We start from the raw sequence: 24623 nt of genomic DNA on the forward strand, positions 1-24623 counted from the left end.
TGATATGTATTAATCATTATGTAAATAACCATATTTAATGCCATACAATGGTCCTTACCTAGATGAATATGTGTAACTGACCACGCTCATTTGGCCTCAGGGTTGAAACCATGCATTCTACGTCTAGTTGGCTTGTATTTCTTTTGTTTGTTTGTCTTTGTTTGTTTGTTTGTTATAACCGGGACTCCTTTACTCTCCAGCTTTCCACTTTCATGGCCTGGGCCCCTTAAACAAATTCGACTTTCTGCTGAAATGGGACACGTTCAACCTTGAGTTATATGCCAGTTGTGTGTGTGTTCGTGTGTGTGTGTGTGTATGCGTGTGTGTGTGTGTGCATGCCCACGAGTGCACATGTGCATGCACATGCACACATACACATGAAAACACACACACACAAACAAACGAATATATGCACACACTTATTACACAGATGGAATCTTAGGTTCAAATGTAGTACCAGACCATCTTACAAGATGCTGTCTATGGCTTTATCTTACAGATGTGAACTTTTGTGCTTTCTTTATTGATAGTTGCTTTCCACCACCAGTTCATTCTTTCTTGTTCTCTTTCTCTTTCTCTTCCTCTCTTTTCTTTTTCCTTTCTCATTCTTCCTCTTCCTCTTTCTTCCTCTTCCTCTTCTTCTTCTTCCTCCTCCCCTTCCCCCTCCCCCATCCTCCTCCCTCCCCCTCCTCCTTATCTTTATCTTTTCCTACCTCTGGGAATCTCAGCCTGGGTTTTGATCTGTTGCTCTGGCCTCGGTTGCTGTCAGGCCCTGTACCGGTCCACATCATCCTGGGGTGTTATGATGTACTTTGGGCTTTGGTATTTCTGCTTTAGTTCTTCTGATGTGTACATTTGGAACAGTGTGTGATTAGATAACCTTGATAAACTATAATTACGGGCAGGATTAGAACCTACAATCCCAGCACTCAGCATTTGAGAAGTGCAGGCAGGAGGACCAGGCATTCATGATTATTCTTAGCTACTTAGTAGATTTGAAGCTATTCTGGGCAATGTGAGACCCTATTTCAAAACCCCAAACCAACCAAAACGAATAAACAATATCTAATAATAACCAAATAAAGGAATTAGTAGGCTTAGGGTCATGCTTTCAGAGAGTAGGCCAGGAGTTGTCGTGGCTCTCAGCTTGTGTCTTTGATTCAGTTTGTTCCTCGTTCCTTGACTGCTGTGTCATGTAAGTGAGGTGTGCATTCTCTCTGTTTAAGTAGTCTCTTCTGGGGGCAGAGAAATAAGTGGCATCTTGCTCACTATCTATGTGGGATTTAGCTCAAGACCTCCTGAGATTTCAAAATCTGTGAATGTTAAAGTCCTTTCTATAAACAGAATTGTTTATGCATAAAACCTACACAGCTCCTCCAGTACCTTTGGGTCATAACTAGATGACTTAAATACTCAGCGCGATACACATGCTATGGAAATCATCACCCTAGTGTGTCGATTAGGGGGTGATAAGAAAAACAAAAGAAAAGTCTGTATGTGTTCAGTACAGACACAGTCCTCTTCTTTTCAAGTTTTTTTTTCTTTCAAATCTATGGATGTAGAGCCTTTGTCCAGAGGGCTGATTCACGAATGGAAGCAAGACAGCATGATATGGGAATAATCAGTGTGGCTTTGAAGACACACGGCCCCTTTAGAATTTGATTATGTGACTGGGTAGGATGGGGGATGGATTACTCATTCAGTGGCTAAGGGTGAAAGGAGAGGATAGCCAGGCGAAGCCAAAGCCTGAGTAAAGGTTGCCAGGTGAAGGGTGCACGGCATGTAGGGGGGAATGGGAACTACTCACTCGTGGGTGAAGCACACAGTGCGTCACATGCACAAGCTATTGTTGAGCCTGAATACACACATGTTGCTCTTCACATGTGGCTCCCAGATGGGAGTCAATGGTCTCATCACCTTGTGGGAAAGCTGAATGTGCACACCAAAGTTTGAATTGCCAAGCCATTGGACGAGTCTCTGATCAGCCGTGCCCTCCTACAAAGGAGGCGTCACTCGCCATCACTCTGCTGATATTTAGGGGTTACCTCTTTAACTAAAAGCATCCTTTTCTTTGTATTTCCAGTACGGCCAAGTACAGTGTGTTGACATTTCTACCTCGATTCCTGTATGAGCAGATTAGGAGAGCTGCTAATGCCTTCTTCCTCTTCATTGCCTTATTACAGGTAATGGGTTTCAGGACCTAAAAGTCGAGAGCCCAGCTACGTGCAAAGTGAGATTCTCCCACCTTTACCGGAAACGTGTTAGAATATGTACATAGTTCCCTTCCGCAAATTCTCACTAGGGTTAACAGACCCAATGTACAGTTACAAAAGGGGAGTGGAAACTGGTTCTCGTGGGTCATACCTTGTCAGGTTTATTTTTTCTTGTTTTCTTTTATTATTAATGCACATTCATTCTATTAGATATGTTTCGCTGTGATACTTCATACATGTATATCATGCATGTATTTTGGCCACAAAGGTCATATTTTTGACCTTCCATTTTCCTTTCCAAATGCATTGCCGGGTTGTTAGGTAAACTACATAGCTAGGTTTTGAATTAGTAGACCTTTTGTTGTGTAACATAAATGAACCAGATTAGTGAGGGTGGGGGTTGGGCACCATGTCTTCCTTCTTTGCGGAGACGTTCGCCCGTCTCAGTCTCTCTTGTTCTCTTACAGCAAATCCCAGACGTATCGCCAACTGGACGGTACACCACCCTGGTGCCATTGGTCATCATTCTAACGATTGCAGGCATCAAAGAGATTGTAGAAGATTTTGTAAGTTTTTGTCTCTGGATAATAAAGCACTGGGATTTGACATTCGGTGTGCATGTGGCTGGGTGATAGATATGCTTATAGCAGGAAACCAGGCTATTCCCTATGCCATTCCCAGAGGAGTGGTGGTGTTTGCTGGGAAGGAAGGAATACTACGAGGGTCCTAGACCCCTGAACAGTGATTCTGAGGGGCTTCTATGTTCTATGTTGTTTTGTTAGACCCTGGGTGGTGTCAATCACTATCACTTCCTGTATCCTATGTTAGAACACCGGGATTCTGGTAGCAAATGAAGCCTTTAGTCAGTGCTCTCTGCAAGTAGCATTGTGCTTGATATGCCTGAAGTAATTCTCAAGTAATCTTTCTCCTTACACTTCTCTTACTCCACATCAGCCATTATCTCCCTCTCTTTCCTCTTTGTGTACACACACACACACACACACACACACACACACACACACATGCACACGCACAGGCACAGGCACAGACACAAACAAGCATGCACAGACACACAGATAAACACATACATAGACACACACACACTCACACTCAGACACAAGCAGACATTCACAGACACATAGATTAACACACACACACACACACACACACACACACACACACACACACACGATTCCCCCAACATACGTATTTCATGGGATAACATGGTAAGCTAACCCGCGAATGAAACTTGCCATTTGTTATTAGGCTTATAATACTGAGTCACTGTTTCAGGCCATCCACAAATAACTGTGAGAATTTGGAACTTTGAAGGGCTTGTAAATTATTAGAACCAGAGTATAGTCACTTAAGCTTGGAATAGATCTCATTAGTGCTGACAGATGGCAAACTGTACAACTGAAATCTGTAACACTAGCATTGCAGCTTTCTTGGTCTCCGTTACTCCCCGATTTTACAGCTTTCCATGTCAATTCTTCATTTGGAACATTTGAATGTAAGAACCTTTGCTTTTTCCCCCTATAATAGAAACGACACAAGGCCGACAATGCAGTTAACAAGAAGAAAACAATAGGTAAGCAACCAGGCCCGGTCACTTTTCCCATTGTTAATTCAGGAATAAGTCTTGTGTTTGAGTAATTCTCAATCACTGGCTCTCGATATTAAATTAAATTGGGAACGTTATCTATAAATCTTTAAAGAGAGGGAAGCCTAGTAAAATAGTAATGTATTAAGGGAATTTGTATACACTGGGATTTTAGAAGACAGAATTTTAGAAATTAGTTTATGCCCCTAATAAGTTTTCCATATTCACAGCTTTGGTTTTTGCTTACTTTCCTTATTATTTGTGTGTGTGTGTGTGTGTGTGTGTGTGTGTGTGTGTGTGTATGTGTGTTTATACAATATATATATGTATATATATATGTATATATATATATATATTACCTCTTTTCTGTTGCTAGTATTGCTATTGGAACTATGTAACACCAGGCCTTTTCTACTCCTGGGCTAAATACAAATTTGCTTTATTTACGTGCACACAGAAGTGTGTGTGTATTCACACACATATGTTGTGGAGGTGCACAGTCAGAGGACCATGTGTGCATGGTTTGGTCATCCACCTTTCTTTAAAAAATGATGTGATTTGTGGGGATTAATTAGTACAACTTTCACAGAACTCTTTTGGATTTGTAGACAGCTGATGTTTAATTTTGAGTCCCGCCAACATTGACCAGTTTATCGTTTCTTCTTCACAGTGTTAAGAAATGGCATGTGGCACACTATCATGTGGAAAGAGGTAAGGATGGATTTTAAAGATGATGCCAGAAAATATCGATCTGAAGGCTTGTCTCAAACTGCTGATGTTGACAGCAGTATAAAATTTGCTGAAAGGCCAAGGTTGTACCATTTTAAATGACTTTCCCCATGCAGTCTGCTTTCCCATGAGGGCTGGCACATGCATCCACCATTCTGACCTGTTCTAGAAGGACCTAAGGGAGCACTTCAAGGTGGGAGCTCCCTTATTCTCCAAGGATAGCTCGAAAACCTCCCAGTAGCTTACAGCTTCTAAACCCTATGCGTGAAACGTTTCCCTTGGTCTGTCTTCTTTTCACCAAAATTCAAATGTTTAGAGTTGTTGTTTTTAACCTCTGGACTCTCACTTCAGATATGTTTGATAGAAAGATCTCTGAGTGTGAACAGGGTTCCCAGGCAGGGGAGTGGATCGGGCTGCTGCTTTTATCAATACAGTAGTTGCAAGAGGGAGTTTCCTTCCTGCCACTGGCAGTGTGACGTCTGCACACATGGAGGGAGGGTATTGTAGCTGGTTGTTGACTGAAATCAACTGTGCTGTATTGGTATTTTGTATCTGAGAAGCCAAATTTTTATTCAGCTGTCTTAGCTGGGCATTGTTGACAGCCACACAGTATTGATTTTAAAGAGGCCATTCATCATTTTGGCATTTTCTTTTGAAAAAGAGAAAACCATATTTTAAAAGGGCGACTTCAAATATTGTTTCTTGCTTAAACATTGAGTTATAGTCAGTTCCTCCCGTAGCCCTTTCTGTGTGTAGTGGGGTGGAGGAATGCTGCCGATGTACCTGGAGCACCAACTGTTGTTTTTATTTGATTTTACCTGGTCTAGGAGGCCTACCAACCCTTTAAAAAAAACTTCCCTTTGTAGTGTTTTGTAGGACACTATAACCCTTGAGGCCTCATCAACTTCTGATCTTTGGAAGTTCTGGCACCTGGGCAGTGGGAACTGGAGAATCCTCGTAGACCCTCTGTCTTTCCAGGGGTCTTCTGGTTGCCCGCTCCTCAGAAAGGCACCAGCAGTGACTTGACACCACTTGATGTGTTGGGACATGGAGTTACTGATTTCTGAGTTCAAGAGCTGGTGGTCTTACAGACTTCCAGAACTCCTTCCTGTTCCCACACGTGCTTGGGGAATCACTACCACATTATAGGCCGTGGTTAAATACACTGCAGTTTCCATTTTCAATGCATTGTGGTGAGCCGTCTTAAGGAGGCAAGTTAGTAGATTCTAGAGATGACCAAGCATGGAGTTCATGATGGAATCTTCTTGTACAGTTGTCCTCTCAACCAGGTAGGCCATACTTGGCAACCAGCACTGGTCAATCACACACTATTCCTCTTCCCAGAATTCCTGAGTCAGAGGGTCTGAAGTTTACATTTTGACAGGGTCATAGGAAAGGCTGATGCTGGTGATGTGGGCAGCTCACAGTGGAAGTGAGCTGGGGAGCAAGGGTACAAGACAGAGGGTAGGGAAGGAACACGTAGGTGTCCTTGAAAGTCACACCCAGCTGCACTCACGTGAGAGTGTTACATTTGAGACAGAGCCCCTGTGCTTTGCTTGACTCTGGTGATCTTAGAGAGGTAGAGATCAATAGTTGGGATCAACTCTGAGAGTCCTTCAGCTGTTTTACAGTTGAGAGACAAGAGGCTCCTTCTGAGTCTGCAGTGAATTCAGGGACCCTGAATAAGTTCTTTTTTCCTCACTGTACAAATTCTTTTAGGGGGTTTCACACAAGCCTGTGATGGTAGGTCATGTGTAAGAACACCAAACAGAAAACCATCTTCATATTCTGAGTCACCAGTTTCTCATTGTAGTTGAAACCTCTTAGCACCCAGATCCTAGAAATAAAGTGTCTTTTATTTAGAGATAAGAGAACATCATTTGACTTGCCTTCTCACTTCGATTTAAGAAAAAAGAACCCACCATCATGGCAGGTGATTCATCTGCTCTCAAATTGTCCATCAGCGGCAACTCGAACTCCTCGCTACCTGCCCTAATGTCCTGAGTTCCCAAATGAATGACACATACACGCAGCCTTATTATTTAATATGCCCTAATCAGCTCAGTGGCTGGGCCATTTCCAAACATCCACGTGGCTAACACACTTTGCACAGCTCTCTCATGGTTACACAGCTGCCCCGGGGACTCACAGTTGCACAGGCCAGCTTCAGAGCCATGAGCACGACAATTCTACCATGAGCAGCTATGGAGATGTTTGAGTGTTTGCAATGAGAGGATACTTGGAAGAAAATGTGAAGTTTATACTTGTTCACTCATCTTTTCTTGTCCCTTTCCTTCTTTCTTTATAAAAAAGCATTTTAATGAAACACCACTGCAAATTTGCAATGTTAGGGCTGGAGGGTTGGTTTAGTGGTTAACACAGAAGCACACTATATCCACCAGTTCAGGACTACCTGTGACTTCAGCTCCAGACACTCTGATACCCTATCTTTCATGAGCACCTTCACTAAGGTACATATATGAACAGACAGACAGACAGACACTATAATTAAAAATTAAAAATGCAGTGTGGTCATTTCTCAGTTTCTGTAGGGACTAGTCCCAGGTTGATGACAACAGATGTCAAAGTGTATAAATGTTTAAGTCCTTTATATAAAACAGAGAAGCGTTTACATAGAACAGGTGTGTATCCTCCCACGAATGTAAGATCTCTGGATTACAACCCAATGCAATGTGAACACCATGGAAACAGTGTTATGGTGTGTAGCTTAGGGGACAGTGCCAGGGAAATAGTGTGTGATGCTCAGTGCAAAGGCAGCTTTTGATATCTTTGTTAATGCTATGACTTTCCTTTTGTGTTTTGTTTTGCTGAGATATTGCCACACCGTGTAGCTCAGGCTGGCCTCGAAAACACAAGCTCTGGGATTCTAGTCATACACCACTCTGGGTCATGTGCACTTCTCTTTGCAAATAGTTTGCATCTACAGATGGTTGAACCCACAGATGTGGAGCTTGTGGGTGTGGAGGGCCAGCTGTGGCGCAGTAGAAACACTTGCCTTGTTCTTGTAGGGTGTGCCTTACGCACTAATGTTCTTCATGCATTTAACCGCCTGTATCACATATGTGCTTTCTTTTCTTTTGTGCCTTCTCTCTTGTCCCTTGTCTCTAGGTGGCAGTGGGAGACATCGTGAAGGTCCTCAATGGGCAGTATCTTCCAGCAGACATGGTCCTGTTCTCCTCCAGGTCAGGTGTACCAGTGGGCATAGGTTTGGAAATGAATGTTAGGGGCAGTGACTTACTGAATGAAGTGCTTCCCCATCTCCTGCATCGCATGAGTTCCCACCTTGCTCTCCCTTCACAGCCTGATCTTCCTACAGGTTTAGCTCTCGGAGCGTTTTGGATTTCAGATTTTGAGATTTGAGAATGTTCAGTTGTTAAGGTCTATGTAAATATTTAAAAATCTGAAACGATCAAAAAATTGGAGTCACTTCTAACCTCAAGCATTTTGTATAAGTTAGAGATACTTAGTGTGGACCCTTGTCAGTTGTCTACTCCTGCCTTGACCCTGGGTTATTTTGTTTGTTGTTGTTTTTGTTTTTTCTTTTCATTTCTAAAAGGTTTAGAACCCGTTTTGCTGGTATTGACAGCTCTAGCTCCCAACAATTCTAGGGTAAATCTTCTTAGTCAAGACACTGGCTAGAGAGAGTGAGTGATCAGTGACACCCAGGAGGCAACTGAACGGAGGCGTCGGCATTCCTTGGTCATCCAGCCATCTGTCCTGCCACATTTGTGCCTCTTCTTTTAACTCCTAGGACTCTGATTTTCTTCAAAAGATATGTTTGTGCTGGGCCTGCCAGGGTAGCACTATTGGTCTCGGCCTTTAGGAATCACTCTACCTCAGTGCGTGGGTTTTATTCCCACTCTCGATCCAAGGCCTACCTGCTTCTCATCCATCCTGTTGTTGACTAGTCAAGACCAAGCATGTGGAGCTGAAACTGGATTGTGGGTGTCTAGCTGCAGTGTGCGGTTCCCCTTTTCTTACTCACTGCTCACACTAGAGCAGTGTGTGTGAGATAGTGTATTGGAAGGCTGAGCAGCAGACAATGTCCATATCAGAGGTTTCATGAGCTGGGAATTTGTGGAGAGGACAGTACTAACATTGGCCTTTTCCCCTTCCTTATAGTGAGCCCCAGGGGATGTGCTATGTTGAAACTGCTAACCTGGATGGCGAGACGAACCTTAAAATACGACAGGTAAAGTCACCTCATGATTTGAGCTGTTATAGGAAACCAGGCCGGAGATGATACAAATACCCACCGTGTACCTCACAGAGAAAATGTCATTTAGCCATGGGAGGTTATCTGTTAGACTCCAGTGGACTGGAAAGAAGATTGTGCCCCCAATTCTCAAGGAAACTTGTTGAGGAGGCCTGACTTAGAAAAGTGAGTTTCCTCAGTGCCAGTGTGTCATATCTTCCAAAGCTCTGCCCACAGCACTCAGGACAGGGGCATCCTCACCAGGCTGAGCTAAGGAACTGGAAGAGAGCAGCTACTTGGGCTTATAGAGTAGAAAAGTCCAGGTGTGATCCTCCTCTTCTGTAGCGTTGAAATCTTTTGATATCCTTGTGTCAAACCGTGTACAGTCTTGAGGGGCTGTGTGACTCACAGATGATCGCATGGCAGATGGCTCACTATGTCCCTATGATTGACAGAATGCTGTGCCATCCGTCTCTTAGACATGGAGGGCAGTGTGTGATCTTCTTTGTTGGCTCATGATTCCATTTCAGGGTTTGAGCCACACAGCCGACATGCAGACAAGGGAAGTGCTCATGAAGCTGTCCGGAAGGATAGAGTGTGAAGGGCCCAACCGCCACCTCTACGATTTCACTGGCACCCTGCACTTGGATGGGAAGAGGTTTCGAGACTCCTTTCCTTAATTATCCTCCCCCTCCCCACCCTGCCCTGCCCTGCCTCCTTCCTTAAATGTGCCAAGAACTCCTGGAGCTTTAGTTTCACAGTGTTTGAAAAGAGTGCATTTTCTTTTGTTTAGTTCAGCTCTGAGAGACGGAAACACCATTTAAATCCATTGAAATCTTCCCTCCCATTGAAGGAAAGAAGAGATATTTTTGAAAAGACCCCATATGGGGTTCATAGAAAGTGGCTTATTTTTCTTGCTTGTGACTTGCTAGGCCAAATAAATGGTTGAGGTTGCATGAAATGGTGCAGAAAGCAGCAGGGAGGTATTTGGGACACAGATGTGTAGTTTGTAGTTAGCTTTCTTCTAAAATGCATGTTTGTTTGTTGGCGCAACTGGTAGATCAGCGTTTCACCAACAAGCCTCGCCACAGCTCTGCTTGTTTTTAGAAAGTTGAATGAGATGGGGGCGGTGACTGTCACACAGTCAGTGAAATGTCTAGTGTGCAAGCATGAGGATTAGTTTGGACTTCTGGTATCCACATAAAAGCAATCCCAGTGGTGGAGAAGTTCAGATTGGCAGACCCCTGAAGTCTGTTGGCTATCCAGCTAAATCAGTGAGAGGGAGTAAGGTGGAATATTGACCTCTGGCTTCCACATACATGTTCACACTTGAACATATAGGCATCACACATTGACCTCTGGCTTCCACATGCATGTTCACACTTGAACACATAGGCATCACACATTGACCTCTGGCTTCCACATGCATGTACACACATGAACTCATAGGCATCACACATTGACCTCTGGCTTCCACATGCATGTACATACATGAACACATAGGCATCACACACACACACACACACACACACACACACACACACACACACACACACACACACACACTCCTTGAATGACTTAGTGTCTGAGGATGTCTTTTGTCGTGATGTTGACCTGTAATCTACCTGCTGATACTCTATAGCCCTCCGTCTGGGCTCTTCCCCTTACTGTGGAAAGACCCTTGACTGGGGTTGGGGGCAACCGAATGTTAGGACTCAGCAGATGCTCTATGTGACAACCAAGCATGCAAGTGCTTCTCGGTTGGCATCTCATGTGCAGCCATCCAGCATGCTTCCTATCTGAAGACAGTCCCTCAGATTCTCATCCAATCACTATGCCATTAGCTAGGAGTTTATTGCTGTATTTTTTTTCTTTCGTAGTCTATAAAGTAAACTTATTTTCAAAAATGAATAAGCTTGTGTCTTTTCAGCATTTCCTTTCTCAGTGTTGAGTTGCACGGCAGGATTAGGAGACATACTCCTCTCTGACATTTTATAGAAAACTCCATCCTAGTCCATAACGAAGAAGGAGTAGGACAGACATTTGGGGAGGGAAGATAGGTAGATTAAGCAAAGAATAAATTAGCAAATTCGACTGGCTGGAATGTTTGGTGTGTTGTAGGCTTATGTAAAGGAAAATGCATGATTATTTGACAAGTAATTAAGAAATATAAATGTTTTTCTTATTTTTAGCTCCGTTGCCCTTGGGCCTGACCAGATCTTACTGAGAGGCACCCAGCTTAGGAACACACAGTGGGTCTTCGGTGTTGTTGTGTATACCGGACATGACACCAAACTCATGCAGGTAAAATGTTTCTCTGGAAAGCTCTGCCAACTTTAGCTGCTTTATTGTTTTTCCATCTCTTTTACTCAAGGGTGGAAAAGACAGACAAATGTGAAGCTCAAGTTTATCTGAGAATGTAAATTCAGGGGAAAGCGATTGTTTTGGTTCCTTGTGTGATTCCCTCTGGCCCTTGCCATTGTGTGGCCATAGTCTCTCTGAATCTAAGTGGTCTTTGTTGTCTAGGTTCAAGGGGGGCCACTGGCTCTAACTGTGTCTTCTGGATGTAAGGAGGGCTTAGTTACCCTTTAAATTTTTTCTCTACTTGTCCTAGAATTATATGAATTCTAGGTCATTTAAAAGCAAGGGACTTTGAACTAATGTTTATTCTTCATATACTAAAGAAACGGTACTAATTTAAAGAAATTTTCACTTTTTCACTGTTAGTACTTTTTCTTAAATTTTTGTGTGTAGACTTATAGCCCATATGGTGACATATTTGGCCAAATGTCTTTTGGGCTTCTACACAAATCAGTGTCTTTCTGTGTCATTTCTTGCATTCTTCTGATATCTTTTGGCATTTGTTGTGTGGCACTCTTCCTGGGGAGACATCAACAAACCTGTATTCTCCTCAAACAGGGAACCAGTGACAAACCAGAGTACAGATACCACCAAAGTCCAGCTTGGTGAATCAGTGAGTTTACTGGGGTCACCTATAGGAATATGGGTGAGGGGTTACTTAGAAGAGCAAAAATGACTCAAAGACAGCTGCATCACCAAAGCTCAGCCAGCATGGGTGACAGCTCACAGAGTCTGGAAATCTGGAGCACACAGCCTGCCTGCAGCTTGGCAGGTCAGAGAATGGTCCTTCCAGGCAGCTGCTTCTTCCAGGGCTCTGCTTCTTCTAGGCAGCTCAGCTGGTCTGAACCTCTTTAAGTAGCCCAATTGCTCAAAATACCTCCCAGCAGCCCTTACTATGTACAGATTCTTGGGAGGGAAAAAGCCTAGTGAATCTGATCAGTTTCAGGTACTTCCTGTAGCCATTGTTGTTTATTTTCCAAGTTCAAGGAGCTACCCTGTAGGATGGAATGCTTTACCTCCCCTTAGAAAACTCTGTATCTTAATAAGCTTACTTTCAAGAAGAAATGTTTTATGTCAGAGGAAATTAGTACATGACAGCATTGTATTTTGTTACTTATACCTATTAAAGAGAGTTGGGGTTTCTTCCATTTTGTGTAATTTTCAAAGCCACATTTGAATTATGTCAGGGTTGAAAATGTTTGAGTCTTTTGCTAAGCCATCTGAGTACATTAGCATAAAGGCTAAATCTTTACCTTTGGGGGCCAGGTAGGTAAAGCAGTAATATAGAAAATATAGAAAGTAGGGGTGTATTTATTGTAGATTACGGTGTTATAAACTTCTGTGGATGTATATGCAAGAGTCTCCAATCCCAGGCATGGGGTGCTAGTTAATGCAATGAAGACATGGAAGGAATCTCAATTAGATGGCTGTGAGAGTTCCTGGAACCAAAGATGATTGTTAGAGTTGCTGGGTGACAGGTAGCTGTGAGTATATCGTACTCATCTCTGAGTTTCTCATGACGAGGGCTTATAGATTGGGAGACCCTGGGCTGGTCCATAGCAGTGAGAGCTCGAGGTCCAACAGTGCCAGGTCCCTTAATGCTGAGTAGAAAGGGACTCAGCACTTGAGGCAGATGATGGGGCTGGGATTGTGAAGGTAGACTAAAAATGGGGCTGGACCAGAGAGTTCCATGAGCTCGTTTCTCAAGTCTTTGGTGTTGGTGAGGTTGGAGGAGGTGATCTGTTGAGGGAAGAGAAGATAGATGTCTGATTGGCATGGACATGGATGAACAAAGACTTAAGAAATATTATGAGGTCCTAACCGTATATCCGGGAGAGCTACCTCTAGATGCCAATGGATGTGAGTCTTACCCAAGTGTCCTGTTTTGGGAGAGGGGTCTGATTTGGGTGTCAGGTATTGTCACCTGAGATAAGAAAAATGGTAGGAGGAGAGATTCAGAAGCATGGAGGAAGACACACACATTTTGGGGATGACAAGGGAGGTCTCTAGGCCCAGAAGAATATTCACAGAAAGTGTGTGTTAAAGAGGCACTTTATAGCAAGTAGAAAAATGGTCTACAGCTGCCATGACAGCTCTTGAGTGAATGGAAATTGTTCTGCATGTGAAGGAAAATTGACCCACATGTCTGAGATGTGTCTGATCCACTTTCCTCCCCAACCCTCAGCCATTCACAAGATTGGAAGTTACAGTTCATTGTTTCTGAGCAGTCTGCATACAAAGACCATCTTGACAGATAGTCTCACGCTTCGCCACCTCTTAAGCAGCCTTGAATGTTTAGCGCATTACCAGTAGCCATAGCAGACCCTCAGACATATGCTCACCAGAGCTTCTATGTTTGTACAATGAAGTGGTAAAGGGACCATGGGTAGGAAGCTCAGATTTGGGTAGAGTCCCAAGGCTAGTTTTTCAGATCATGCTTATTAGAAAGTCAAGCTGTCTCCAAGTTCCCTCATAACCGGGGTAATTTTTCAGAGTATAATATTCTTCTAGATCATATATTTGCATTACATCTTTAGGGCTCAGCCCAAGTGTAATTTGTATCAGAACATTCCTATCATGTCTTCAATGGATAAGGTGAGACCATGCCATTTGGATCCTTTGAGGGTGAGGGGAATATTTCCTACCATCTGTGTGACAAACCTTGGCAAGACTTACTGCTGTTGACAGACTGAGAGTGATGGAAAACTCCAGAAACATCTGTGCTAGACTCGCTATGCCTTTAGGGCTGAAACAGCGTGAACAATGAAATTTCAAAAGGAATATAAAATAACACCCACAGCTGGAAGCCATTCCATTCATGAACTAACATTGTGTTTACACTTGTGGATTTGACAGAGGAGTGGGAACCAGATGGCTTTAGGGTTCCTGAGCTCCCATTGTATACCTTGCACCTGTCAGATCTCCCTCAGGTCATGTTTACTGTAGCTATACACAGCCCCCACTCAGATAATTTCTGTTGGTTGACTTAATGGCAAAGAGGCAATCAATAATTATAGAAGACATTGGCTATAACAAAGCATACATTGTTTTCTGACTGACATACATGTATTCATTTATTCTTTGGCATGAGGAAAGTGTTTCTATTATTTAAAGTGTTTATTTTTTATTTAGTGTGTTTAGGTGTTTTGCATGTATGAATTTTAATGCAATTAATGAATTTCGTGTGTGTATGGTGCCCGCAGAGGCCAGAAGATAGACAAAAAGGTGTCAGAGCCCCTGGAACTGGAGTTACATGTTGCTGTGAGCAACTGTATGGATGCTTGGGATTGAACCTAGGTCTTTTTTTTAAATTTGAGTATTCATGTTTATTACATACATAAACATAGTTAATAACATGAATAAAATAAGTCCATAATTGTGAACAAGTAATATTTAAGATTTATGCTTAGGACACAATCTTGAATTATTTACAGCAAAAGTTTTTCACTCCTAAAACATTTTCTTGTTATTATCTATATCCAAAACAAATATATAATTGTCAGTTTTCTCTGCAACTGGCTGTTCTTTTTTCTTCAAACTCAAATTCTTTTGGGGGGTGGGACTCTATGAATATTGAGAATTCATTGATTTTTTTTCTTTTATTGGATATTTTTATTTATGTTTCAAATGTCATTCCCTTTCCCAGTTTCCTGGACATAAGCCCCTTATCCCACCCCTCCCCTTCTTCTATAAGGGTGTTCCCCTCCCTATCCACCCTCTTCCCATCCCCTGACTCTCCCCAACACTGGGGGTCCAACCTTGGCAGGACCAAGGGCTTCTCCTTCCATTGGTACCCAACAAGGCCAAACTCTACTACATATGCAGCTGGAGCCATGGGTCAGTCCATGTATAGTCTTTGGGTAGTGGTTTAGTCCCTGGGAGCTCTGGTTGTTGGCACTGTTGTTCTAATGGGGTTGCAAGCCCCTTCAGCTCTTTCAATCCTTTCTCTAATTCCTCCAACGAGGATCCCGTTCTCAGTTCAATGGTTTGCTGCTTGCATTCGCCTCTGTGTTTGACATGCTCTGGCTGTGCCTCTCAGGAGAGATTTATATCCGTGAACCTAGGTCTTCTACAAGAACAGCCAGTACTCTTAACCACTGAGCCATCTCTCTAGCCCTCGTATGGCTATTTTAAAGATGGAAGAACTAAATCAAATCAACCTAATCAATCAATCAATCAAATTTAGCTTACACATCTAGAAAGAGTAAGGATTGTTCTAAAATCCAATCTATACACGCCAGGCTTATTCTGACTAGCCTTCTGATGTCTGCTTTCTCAAGAGGAATAAGATGTTTACAATTTAGGTCAGATTCCAACATTTGAGACATCTGACAGTTTGACCCATTTTCCTTGTAGCCCCAGACATTAAAGTAATAGTGTCCTTTAAGAATGTTATAAAAGAACTTATTGTTCTAGTAGCAATTGAGCATTAAGAACTCATTGTTGCTAGTGGAGATGTTTGGAGAAGAGAGTGAGTGTGCCAAGCTTGGTTTTCCATGCTGGGCTCACGTTAAAACCTAGCGTTTTGGGCTGTTTCCTTCTGTTGGATGAAAAGTCTGTTTTCTTAACCCTAGTGACTGGTTGGGTTTCAACCACTTCAGTTTGACAGACAGGTCACAGAAATGACAGCTTTTGTCATTTTCTTCCTTCCTGGAAATTTAGTGACTTTAATTAAATATAGAATTTAAGGGATTCGAATAATCAGTCTTGAAATAGAATGGTTCCTGGATCCTGAGCATGAGGCCAGATGCGGGAGGGCTGTCCTCGCAGCCTTCCTGTGGCTCCTGGATTTCAGTATGAGGCCAGATGTGGGTGTATTGTCCCCACAGCCTTCCTGGGGTGCCTGACTGATTATGGTCTTTGCCAACAAATTCCCATCTTGACCCTGGAAGACTTTTTTTTAGAAGTCCATAAAGAGCAATCTAGTAAACTAACAACAGGGCAGAAAAAGAGGAACATACCCAGAAGACAGCCTAAAGTTTCCAAGTGTAGCTGTTCGTTCCCCAACTTCCCCACCCCCCAGTGAAAGCCGTGGTGCTCACAGAAGGCAGAATTTCTGGGACTGCAATGGGATTTGGAAAGACATGGGTGATGCTGTGCAAAGACTGAGCTAGGAAGTTCAGGCTAGTCACCTCCGTGAAGCTCTTGGAGCCCGTCATTAGCCTATCATAATTGCCTTTGGAAATTTCTTTTATAAAATTGCTTTGGTTATATAATTATCTTGTTGATCCTACATGACCGTCTTCCACCGCTGAGAGGATGTAGTCTCACATCCTCCATGAGCGATGCAGTGAGCCTCGAGTGCTGCTTTCCCGAACATCTTGGTATCCCAGGTCCCAGCATAGGCCTCAGCTCCAACCGGGTGGGAGGCTTTGTTATCTCCCTGCCCTCTTGACCATCTTCTTCACACAACTTGATTCAAAGTCCTTCCACCAAAAGATCCTTCCTGGAGCTCTTCAAGGGAACCTTTGCTCATTTGCCTTGACATCTACCCGTGTTCTCTCTTGCTTTATTGATATATCTGTACTCCTCTCTCTCTCTCTCTTTTTATTCCTTCCTACCATAAGGAACATGTAGACTTTAAATATCTCTCTGATACTTATCACAGAGCTAAATTATCAATTCGGAAGTTCTCTTTAGATTTTTATGATTAAGAATTAGCTATGTGTTGGTTACTTTTAGACCGGACTTACATTATCTAGAGGCCACTGTGCCTGTGAAAGTTGCCAGAGTAATGCTAAGGTGTAAATGAAAGTGTAGAATAGGTCATGTAGAGTTGGGATCTTGTCTGTCAGTGATCTAATTCTGTAAAGAGACATTATGGCCAAGGCAACTATTTCAAGAGAAAGCATTTAATTGGGAGCTTGCTTACAGTTTCTGGGTTTAGTTAATTATCATCATGTAGGGGTGTATGCGTATGAATACATGCAGGTAGATGCTGGAGCAGTAGCTGAGATCAGTAGGGAGAGAGAGAGGGAGAGAGAGACTCTGGGCTTGGCATGAGCATTTGAAACCTTAAAGCATACCTGCAGTGACATACTTCCTTCAACAAGGCCACACCTCTTAATCCTTTTAATCCTTTCAATGGTACCACCCCTTGGTGACTAAACATTCAAATAGATAAGCCATTCTTATTCAAACCACCTCAGATAGTTTCTTTAAACTGTAGGATGTCTTTTAAAAACTAGTTTGTCTACTCAATTCACAGAATTCAACAAAAGCACCTCTCAAGAGGTCGAACGTTGAGAAGGTAACCAACGTGCAGATCCTGGTGCTGTTTGGCATCCTCCTGGTCATGGCGCTTGTGAGCTCGGTGGGCGCCCTGTTCTGGAATGGGTCTCATGGTGGAAAGAGTTGGTACATCAAAAAGATGGGTGAGTCCTGGAGTGACTGCTGCTTGCTACTTCCAGTCAAATCTCTTGGATGGTCCTTCCATGTAAGGTCTGTGAGTGGTAGTCATACCCTCCTTTCCTCTGTTCCCCATGGTTTCCTCGAAGAGAAAGCAGATTAAGAATCATATGTAGAGTGAAGATGGGTGTGTCTGGAGACTGTTTTGTGACCAAATGATTGCTTCTTGACCACTTAAAAAAAATACTTTCTTATGGTTTCTCTAGGGATGACAACATGAGAACCCCTTTGTGTTACTAACTTCATAAGCATCAGCCTGGCACACCCCCCATGCTCTCCCCTCTAGGTTATCATTGTCATCTGTACACCGCATGCATGTATTGTCAACCTAACAATATAGCATTCTAGTTAGTGCTTTGTATAATCTCAGATCTCATAAAGAGCTCTAAGAAAAGAAAAGAATAATGCTTGTGAACTTGTTTCTGTTAACCACCAATACTTGTCCACCATTTCTGGTTGTCTTCTGTTTGCCTCCTCTGGAGCCTCCCTTCATTCCCGCCGTGCTGCCTGGTTACCTCTGTAATAACCACAAGTCCCTTTGAGGCCAATGAGGGCACTCCCCTCCCAGGAGAGTGCTATTTCTGATCCCTCCTGTCTCTCCTCCCCCAGCCTCTAAAGAGAATTCAGCCCAATGTACAGGGATTGAAATAGTCTTTGGAGTTTGAATGGGCTCCGTAACTTCCCAGTCTCCAGAGGAGCACATAACGAAGGCTTTCATTGTGAGCACCTTTCAGGGGAAAAAAAAGAATCCAAAATAACAAAATGGGAAGAAACTTAAGTGCAGACCTCCACTAGAGCTGTATGGATATCTTGTTTTTTGTCTGTAGACACGACCTCAGATAATTTCGGCTACAACCTGCTGACGTTTATCATCTTGTACAACAATCTGATTCCTATCAGCCTGCTGGTGACACTCGAGGTCGTGAAATACACGCAGGCCCTCTTCATAAACTGGGTGAGTGTGAAAGCAGGGTGTGAGACATGAGCTACTGAGGGACTGCCAGCCGCCACCCTCCCGTGCTCTCCATGAGCCCTTGTCATCTCATCGAGTCCCAGAGAAGAAGTCATAGTGGCTGTTAGCTGTTAGGACATGGAATTAAGGCAGCCGAACCAATGGCTGGCATAACCTCAGGGGTGGGGACGGTGGAGGAGGAAGCTCAGTGGGCGCTTCTCATCTGGCCACCATGGCTGTGCTTCCAAAGTCTCGTGTATGCTAAGGAAAAGGCCTCACATGCTTACCAGTGTTCATTCTACACTGATTTCATCCTGACAGTCACCTTGGATGGATTATCAGGCTCGAGGTGAAGTTTTTAAGGGATTGCCATGGCTGTTAAGCTCTGGACCCCCATTTTTTCAGACCAGGCACTTTCACGTGTGTTTTACACTGGTTTTTCACAAGAAGCTTGTGAACAAGGCACTGACCTAGCTCAGGACATGAGGTGATCCTCTTGAACCCAAACCTAAATACTGTGGGTCACATTGTGTCATAGGGACTGTCCTCACGGCAGCTCCAGTTTTATCCAAGTTAAAAGTTAGCTTTTAAATGAAAGTGGAAGGATCTTAAGATGCCGGGGTCTGTGTCAATCTTAATGAGAGAGTGGAATTGCATGTTGTCTAAAGGCTGCTTCCCTTCTCTCCTCCCCGCCATTTTCCCTTTCAGGACACGGATATGTACTATATTGAAAATGACACTCCTGCCATGGCCAGGACATCAAACCTCAACGAAGAGCTCGGGCAGGTGAGAGCCTGTCTGGGGACTTGGGGGCAGTGCTGTGAGCAGGAAGCGAGTGTTAGCAGAGGAGACCTGTGGGTTTGCAGGGAGAGTTAGCCATGACTGTGGTTATCCAGTGGGCAATGTGGCAGTGAATGCTACTGTCCCTTGGCTTTAGAGACACAAGGATATCATTTTGCCCAGAACATATCCAAATAAAAAATGTGTAGAACATTGTATAAAAATACACTGTTATCTTGGATCTTTTTTCAGGACAGTGACAAGGAAAACAGGGTAAGACATCGGCTATTGGGCTACCCCACAAAGCATGGGGGGTTGTTTGAAGGACAGGCATCACTGACAGAGTCCAGAGAATCATGATTTCTGGGGTCTCACGCTGATTTCCCCTTGTTCATCCCAACTTTCTTGGGATTATATCTGCCTCTCCTATTGACCCACTGCATAAAATGAAAACATAAAATTTATTCATTACCTAAAGTAATTGAAGACTATGATTTTATTTTATGTATCTTAAAGCTCCCAACAATCCAACTGGGATGTGGTGTAACCCATCTTCATTTTATAGATAAAACAATGATTAAATCACGTCAGAAAAGCTTGTTGATGAATGACAGGTGGAGGACTGTAGATTGCCTGCCTAAGTCTGGCCTTTGTTTCCCTGCAGCACCTTCCACATGTCCCTCTGGGAAGACCTAAGCCTGACTTTTTCTCACTGATCTGTGGGCCGGGAATAGGATCAGATGCCCTCTCCCTCTTCTCTCCCCTTAAGGACAGAGTCAGTCCTGCAGTGGCGGCAAAGCCTTTTGAGTCATTGCTAGAAAGGTGAAGCTCAGACTTGTCAGTCAACTTTTGTAATAAAATAGAACTCTGTAGTCACATTTTCAGGTGATTCTGATCCCTTGATATTCGCCAAATCTAGTTAGAGCTAAGAATACATTTTTCTATTTTTTTAAATAGAAAATTTTGAACTCACAAGAGTACTCAGGTTTATTTGGTGCATCAAGGTAGATGGTGCTCTAAAGAGAATGGCCAGGTACAGAGCACAAATCTTCCTAAGTGAGGCCCCTGTTCCTGTCCTCCCCTTGTCCACGCGCACTTCAGGTCCACAGATTGAGAGGCAGAATCCAGGGCCACCTGTCTATCATCTGTCGAGGTGTGTGTGTGTGTGTGTGTGTGTGTGTATGTGTGTGTATGTACATGTGTGTGTTTGTGTGTGTGTCCCTCTGTGTGTGTGTGTATCCATGCATCTGTCTGACTGTCTATCTACCTATTTTTTATCATCTGTCTGTCTATCATCTACCTGCATTCATTCTTTTTACAACAGCATCGTCATTGGTTAAATTCTACTATAAGAATCCATGAGTTCTTGGTACATATCAGATGGCATTTGCCTCTTTGAATCCTTCCCAGTATTTCCAGACAACATTAATGCCAGTCTGCTCTATTTTCTTAAGAATTCTTCCCAAACACACACACACACAGTGAAATGACAATGCGGTTAGTCATATGTCTGTGTCCTGGGAGATGTTTGAGTCCATCTGGAGGCTCGAGCCCTGTATAGTCAGCCAACTGAGGTCAAAATGTGATTGTTCCTCTGGTAGTTAACATCTGTGACAAATATACACAGAGGACTCTTGGAACACCTTCCATAGCTAGTACAGTGCGCCATTTCTATTGTCTTAGGTGTTACACACCATCCAAGATTATGTGAAACACTGAGGAGGTGGTATGTAGGTTTTATGCAAACACTATACCACTTTATATAGTGGACTTGAGCATCTGAGAATTTTGGTATCCATAGTGGGTCTCAGAACTACCCCCTGTGGATATTTAGGGACAACTCTGTATGGGGCCTTTGGGTACCTTTGTCAGTTTGCAGGGCTAATATGTATAATTGTCCTCAAACTGACCCAGCAAGATGGAAGGACTGTAGGTGTCCAAGGAATGGCCAGGATGAAATACCCTGTCCTGACCAGGCATGGGGGAAATTTCCAAAGGAGGAGAAGTTAAAATTTAAGAGGGAAAGGGATTGCAAATTTGGCAATTCTTTATAAGATTTCCCTTTCTACTATGTTGATAAAACTGTGTTCTTAATGTTCCTAGATTTACTCCGTATGAAACAGAATTTGTTATTAATTGAAAGCAACAAAACTAATTATCCCATTAATCAATGTGATCAATATGCATACATGTTTTGAAATATCAGGAATACTCATAAATTTATAAATAAGTTTCAATGAGAAGTACTTAGAAAAGGTGCCTGTCCCAATTTGATCATTATGTAATTTTTTTTTTAAAAAACTAAAATATAATTAATTCTCCCTTTCCTTTTTCTTCCTTAAATTCCTCCCATCTCCCATCTTTCAGCTTCTCCAAGGACCTTTTCAAATCAATAGCCTCTTTTTCTTTGATTATTGTTGTTATACATAATTCTGTACATTCATAAGCATAAATATAATCTCCTGAGTCCATTTGGTGTTTCTGCGTGTTTATCATCAGGGCCAGCCACTTAGTATTAAACAACTAATTAGGAGGCTCATTCATAGGAAAAACTAGTTTTCTCTCAGAAGGTGCGCTCGCCAGCTTTATGTCAACTTGACAGATACTAGAGTTACTTTGGAAGAGGGAGCCCAAATTGAGGCGATGCTACCACCAGAATGACCTGTAGGCAAGGTATTGATGCATATTCCTGGTTGATAATTAATGTGGGAAGGTACAGCTCACTGTGGGTCCTGCTGCCCCATGCTGGTGGCCCTGCGTTCTGTAAGAAAGCAGCTAAGCATGCCACGGGGAGCAAGCCAGTGTGCAGTAAGCCTCCATGGCCTCTGCATCAGTTCCCGCCTCTAACTTCCAACCCTGAGTTCCTGCCGACTTCCTTCAGTGATAGAGTATGAAGAGAGTTGGAAGGAAAAAGAAAGCCTTCCACCCCAAGTTGCTTTTGGTCATCATGGTTTATTACAGCAATAGATACCCCAAGATAGCAGCCGTTAGTTACCCTTGCTAGGGGTACAGCCTGCTAAGATCTTCTCTTTCCTAGTTAGCTGGCTCTCTGTCGGTGCTGTCATTGTTTAGGTCTTGCTTTGCAGCCACACTGCTGAGGTACCAGGGGGTGTAGCTTCCCTGTCGTCTCTAGGAGACATACCCCCACAGTAGACTTCCTGCTCCTCTGGCTCTTATGGTCTTTCACCTCTTCTACCTCAATGATCCCTGAGCCTTAGCTATGGGAATTGTCCTGTAGATCCGTCTCTTAGATCCCTATGATCTCAGCATTTTGACCAGTTGTGGCTTTCTGTGGTGATCTCCTGCTGCTGCCAAGAGCAGCTTCTTTGATGAGGGGTGAGAGCTACACTTAACTATGAATATAAGGATAGGTATTTAGAGCTTAGGAGTTGTGCTGTTCAGGCCAGGTGTGGTGGCTCATGCCTTTAATTCCAGCACTTGGCAGGCAGAAGCAGGCAGATTTGTTAGTTCAAGATCATAAAAGCATGTACCAGGCCAACCAAAGACTACACAGCGAGACTGCCTTTAAAAGAAGTCAGGAGATATGATGGTCTTATGGGAGTAGGTTCTCTTCCGAGATCTGTGGCCTCACTAGCTCCAGGTATGGCTAGGTGTCTAGTACCAGGGATGATTACCGTGCTGTTGAGTGGGCCTCAAGTTCAATTAGACCGCGTTGGTTGCTGCTGACACATGAGTGCCCCTACTGCGTCTTTAGAGATGATTTGCCAGGCCAGCCATCTTTAATCTAGTCAGAGGGTGGACTCTTGAAAGAATTGCATCTTTCGTAAGAGCATGTCTGAACTCGGGAGAATGAAATATACCGAGGAAATGTTGAATATTGTGTGGTGATGCCGAGAGATGGTGGCCAGAGGGATTATGGAAGCTTCCTTGTTACTCAAGTGTAGAATTAGTAACAGGAAAAGTTTTGTAAATGTGAATTGAAGTACATCATTGATGACTGATTACTTTTATAGACTCTCTTTTAAATGCCACGCAGGTTTACAGAGACACAGGCAACTTCACGTTTTGATTCTTACATCTTACCCCACCCGTTTTTTAAAAATTACTTCATGCATGTGGGTGTTTTGATTGTGCATATGTCTGTGTGCCACATAATAATCCAGAAGAGGGCCCTACATTCCCTGAAATTGGAGTTACAGATGGTTGTGACCTACCGTGTGGGAGCTGGGAACTGAACCCATGCGCCCTACCGTGTGGGAGCTGGGAACTGAACCCAGGCTCTCCAGAAGAACAGCTGGTGCTTTTAGAACTGAACCATCTCCCCAGCCCCTACTACTCTCTCTGCATTTTGTTCATTTTTTGCTTAGGTAAAATACCTGTTTTCTGACAAGACTGGAACTCTTACATGTAATATCATGAACTTCAAGAAGTGCAGCATTGCTGGTGTGACCTATGGGTGAGTATGTTTGTCATTTCAGGAGACCCCGTTCCTAGTCTTCCGACAAAGTATGGTGGTTATTTTGTTCTTTTGAGGGATTTGAACGTGTGGTTGCAATTAAATATGTTAAAGAAAATTAGTGGGTTCCCCAGTGAATCTTTAAACAGCTGAAATACCACTTGTTTCTTCAACTTTACTGAGAGGTCCCAGGGCACCTGTGGATTTGTACACATATTCTAAGAATTGCCCATTTCCCGTGTTTGGATCATCTCCTGACCACTCAGTTTTTCCTTGCCAGCCACTTCCCGGAATTAGCCAGAGAGCAGTCCTCAGATGACTTCTGGTAAGTAGAGTCTAGCATGTCTTACAACATTAGTGGGGATACGTCAGGATGGTCTTAAGTCTAAATATAAATTGTGAATACGTTAGTTTGAAAGAGAGGCAGAGTAAGGTTTAAATTCAGACATGGTTTGAACCCACACCACAGAGCTTTCAACACCAACAGCGTGTCCTTGTCCTGTCCTTCCTATTTACAGCCACCTGCAACATTCTTGCTTATGTTTTTAATCTCTATATTTCAAAATAATATTTTATACTATTTAAAAACTATAGACACTGTAGGGCTTTGTACATCTGGGGAAGATTCAGCTCCCTCTGCTCTTCTACTCCCTTACAGGTACCCATGTCCCTCACAGTACCTGACATCCCTTACAGGTACCCATGTCCCTCACAGTACCTGACATCCCTCACAGGTACCCATGCCCCTCACAGTACCTGACACCATCACAGGTACCCATGTCCCTCACAGTACCTGACATCCCCACAGGTACCCATGTCCCTCACAGTACCTGACATCATCACAGGTACCCATGCCCCTCACGGTACCTGACATCATCACAGGTACCCATGTCCCTCATAGTACCTGACATCCCTCACAGGTACCCATGTCCCTCACAGTACCT

At 43.3% G+C, this 24623-nt stretch overlaps 1 protein-coding gene across 1 annotated transcript in view; it reads left to right on the top strand.

The window, feature by feature from the left end:
• Atp8a2 (ATPase phospholipid transporting 8A2) overlaps positions 1-24623 on the top strand; it is a 492798-nt gene that overhangs the window by 113109 nt on the left and 355066 nt on the right. The window contains exons 3-15 of the mRNA XM_032917468.1: positions 2084-2183; positions 2681-2779; positions 3759-3804; positions 4487-4527; positions 7675-7748; positions 8689-8758; positions 9292-9419; positions 10954-11065; positions 17331-17496; positions 18358-18485; positions 19191-19268; positions 23591-23679; positions 23960-24004. Coding sequence (XP_032773359.1) covers positions 2084-2183; positions 2681-2779; positions 3759-3804; positions 4487-4527; positions 7675-7748; positions 8689-8758; positions 9292-9419; positions 10954-11065; positions 17331-17496; positions 18358-18485; positions 19191-19268; positions 23591-23679; positions 23960-24004 — 1176 coding nt within the window. The remainder of the gene's footprint in view (positions 1-2083; positions 2184-2680; positions 2780-3758; positions 3805-4486; positions 4528-7674; positions 7749-8688; positions 8759-9291; positions 9420-10953; positions 11066-17330; positions 17497-18357; positions 18486-19190; positions 19269-23590; positions 23680-23959; positions 24005-24623) is intronic.

The sequence above is a fragment of the Rattus rattus genome, chromosome 12 (genome assembly GCF_011064425.1).
Source record: "Rattus rattus isolate New Zealand chromosome 12, Rrattus_CSIRO_v1, whole genome shotgun sequence".
Classification (NCBI taxonomy): domain Eukaryota; kingdom Metazoa; phylum Chordata; class Mammalia; order Rodentia; family Muridae; genus Rattus; species Rattus rattus.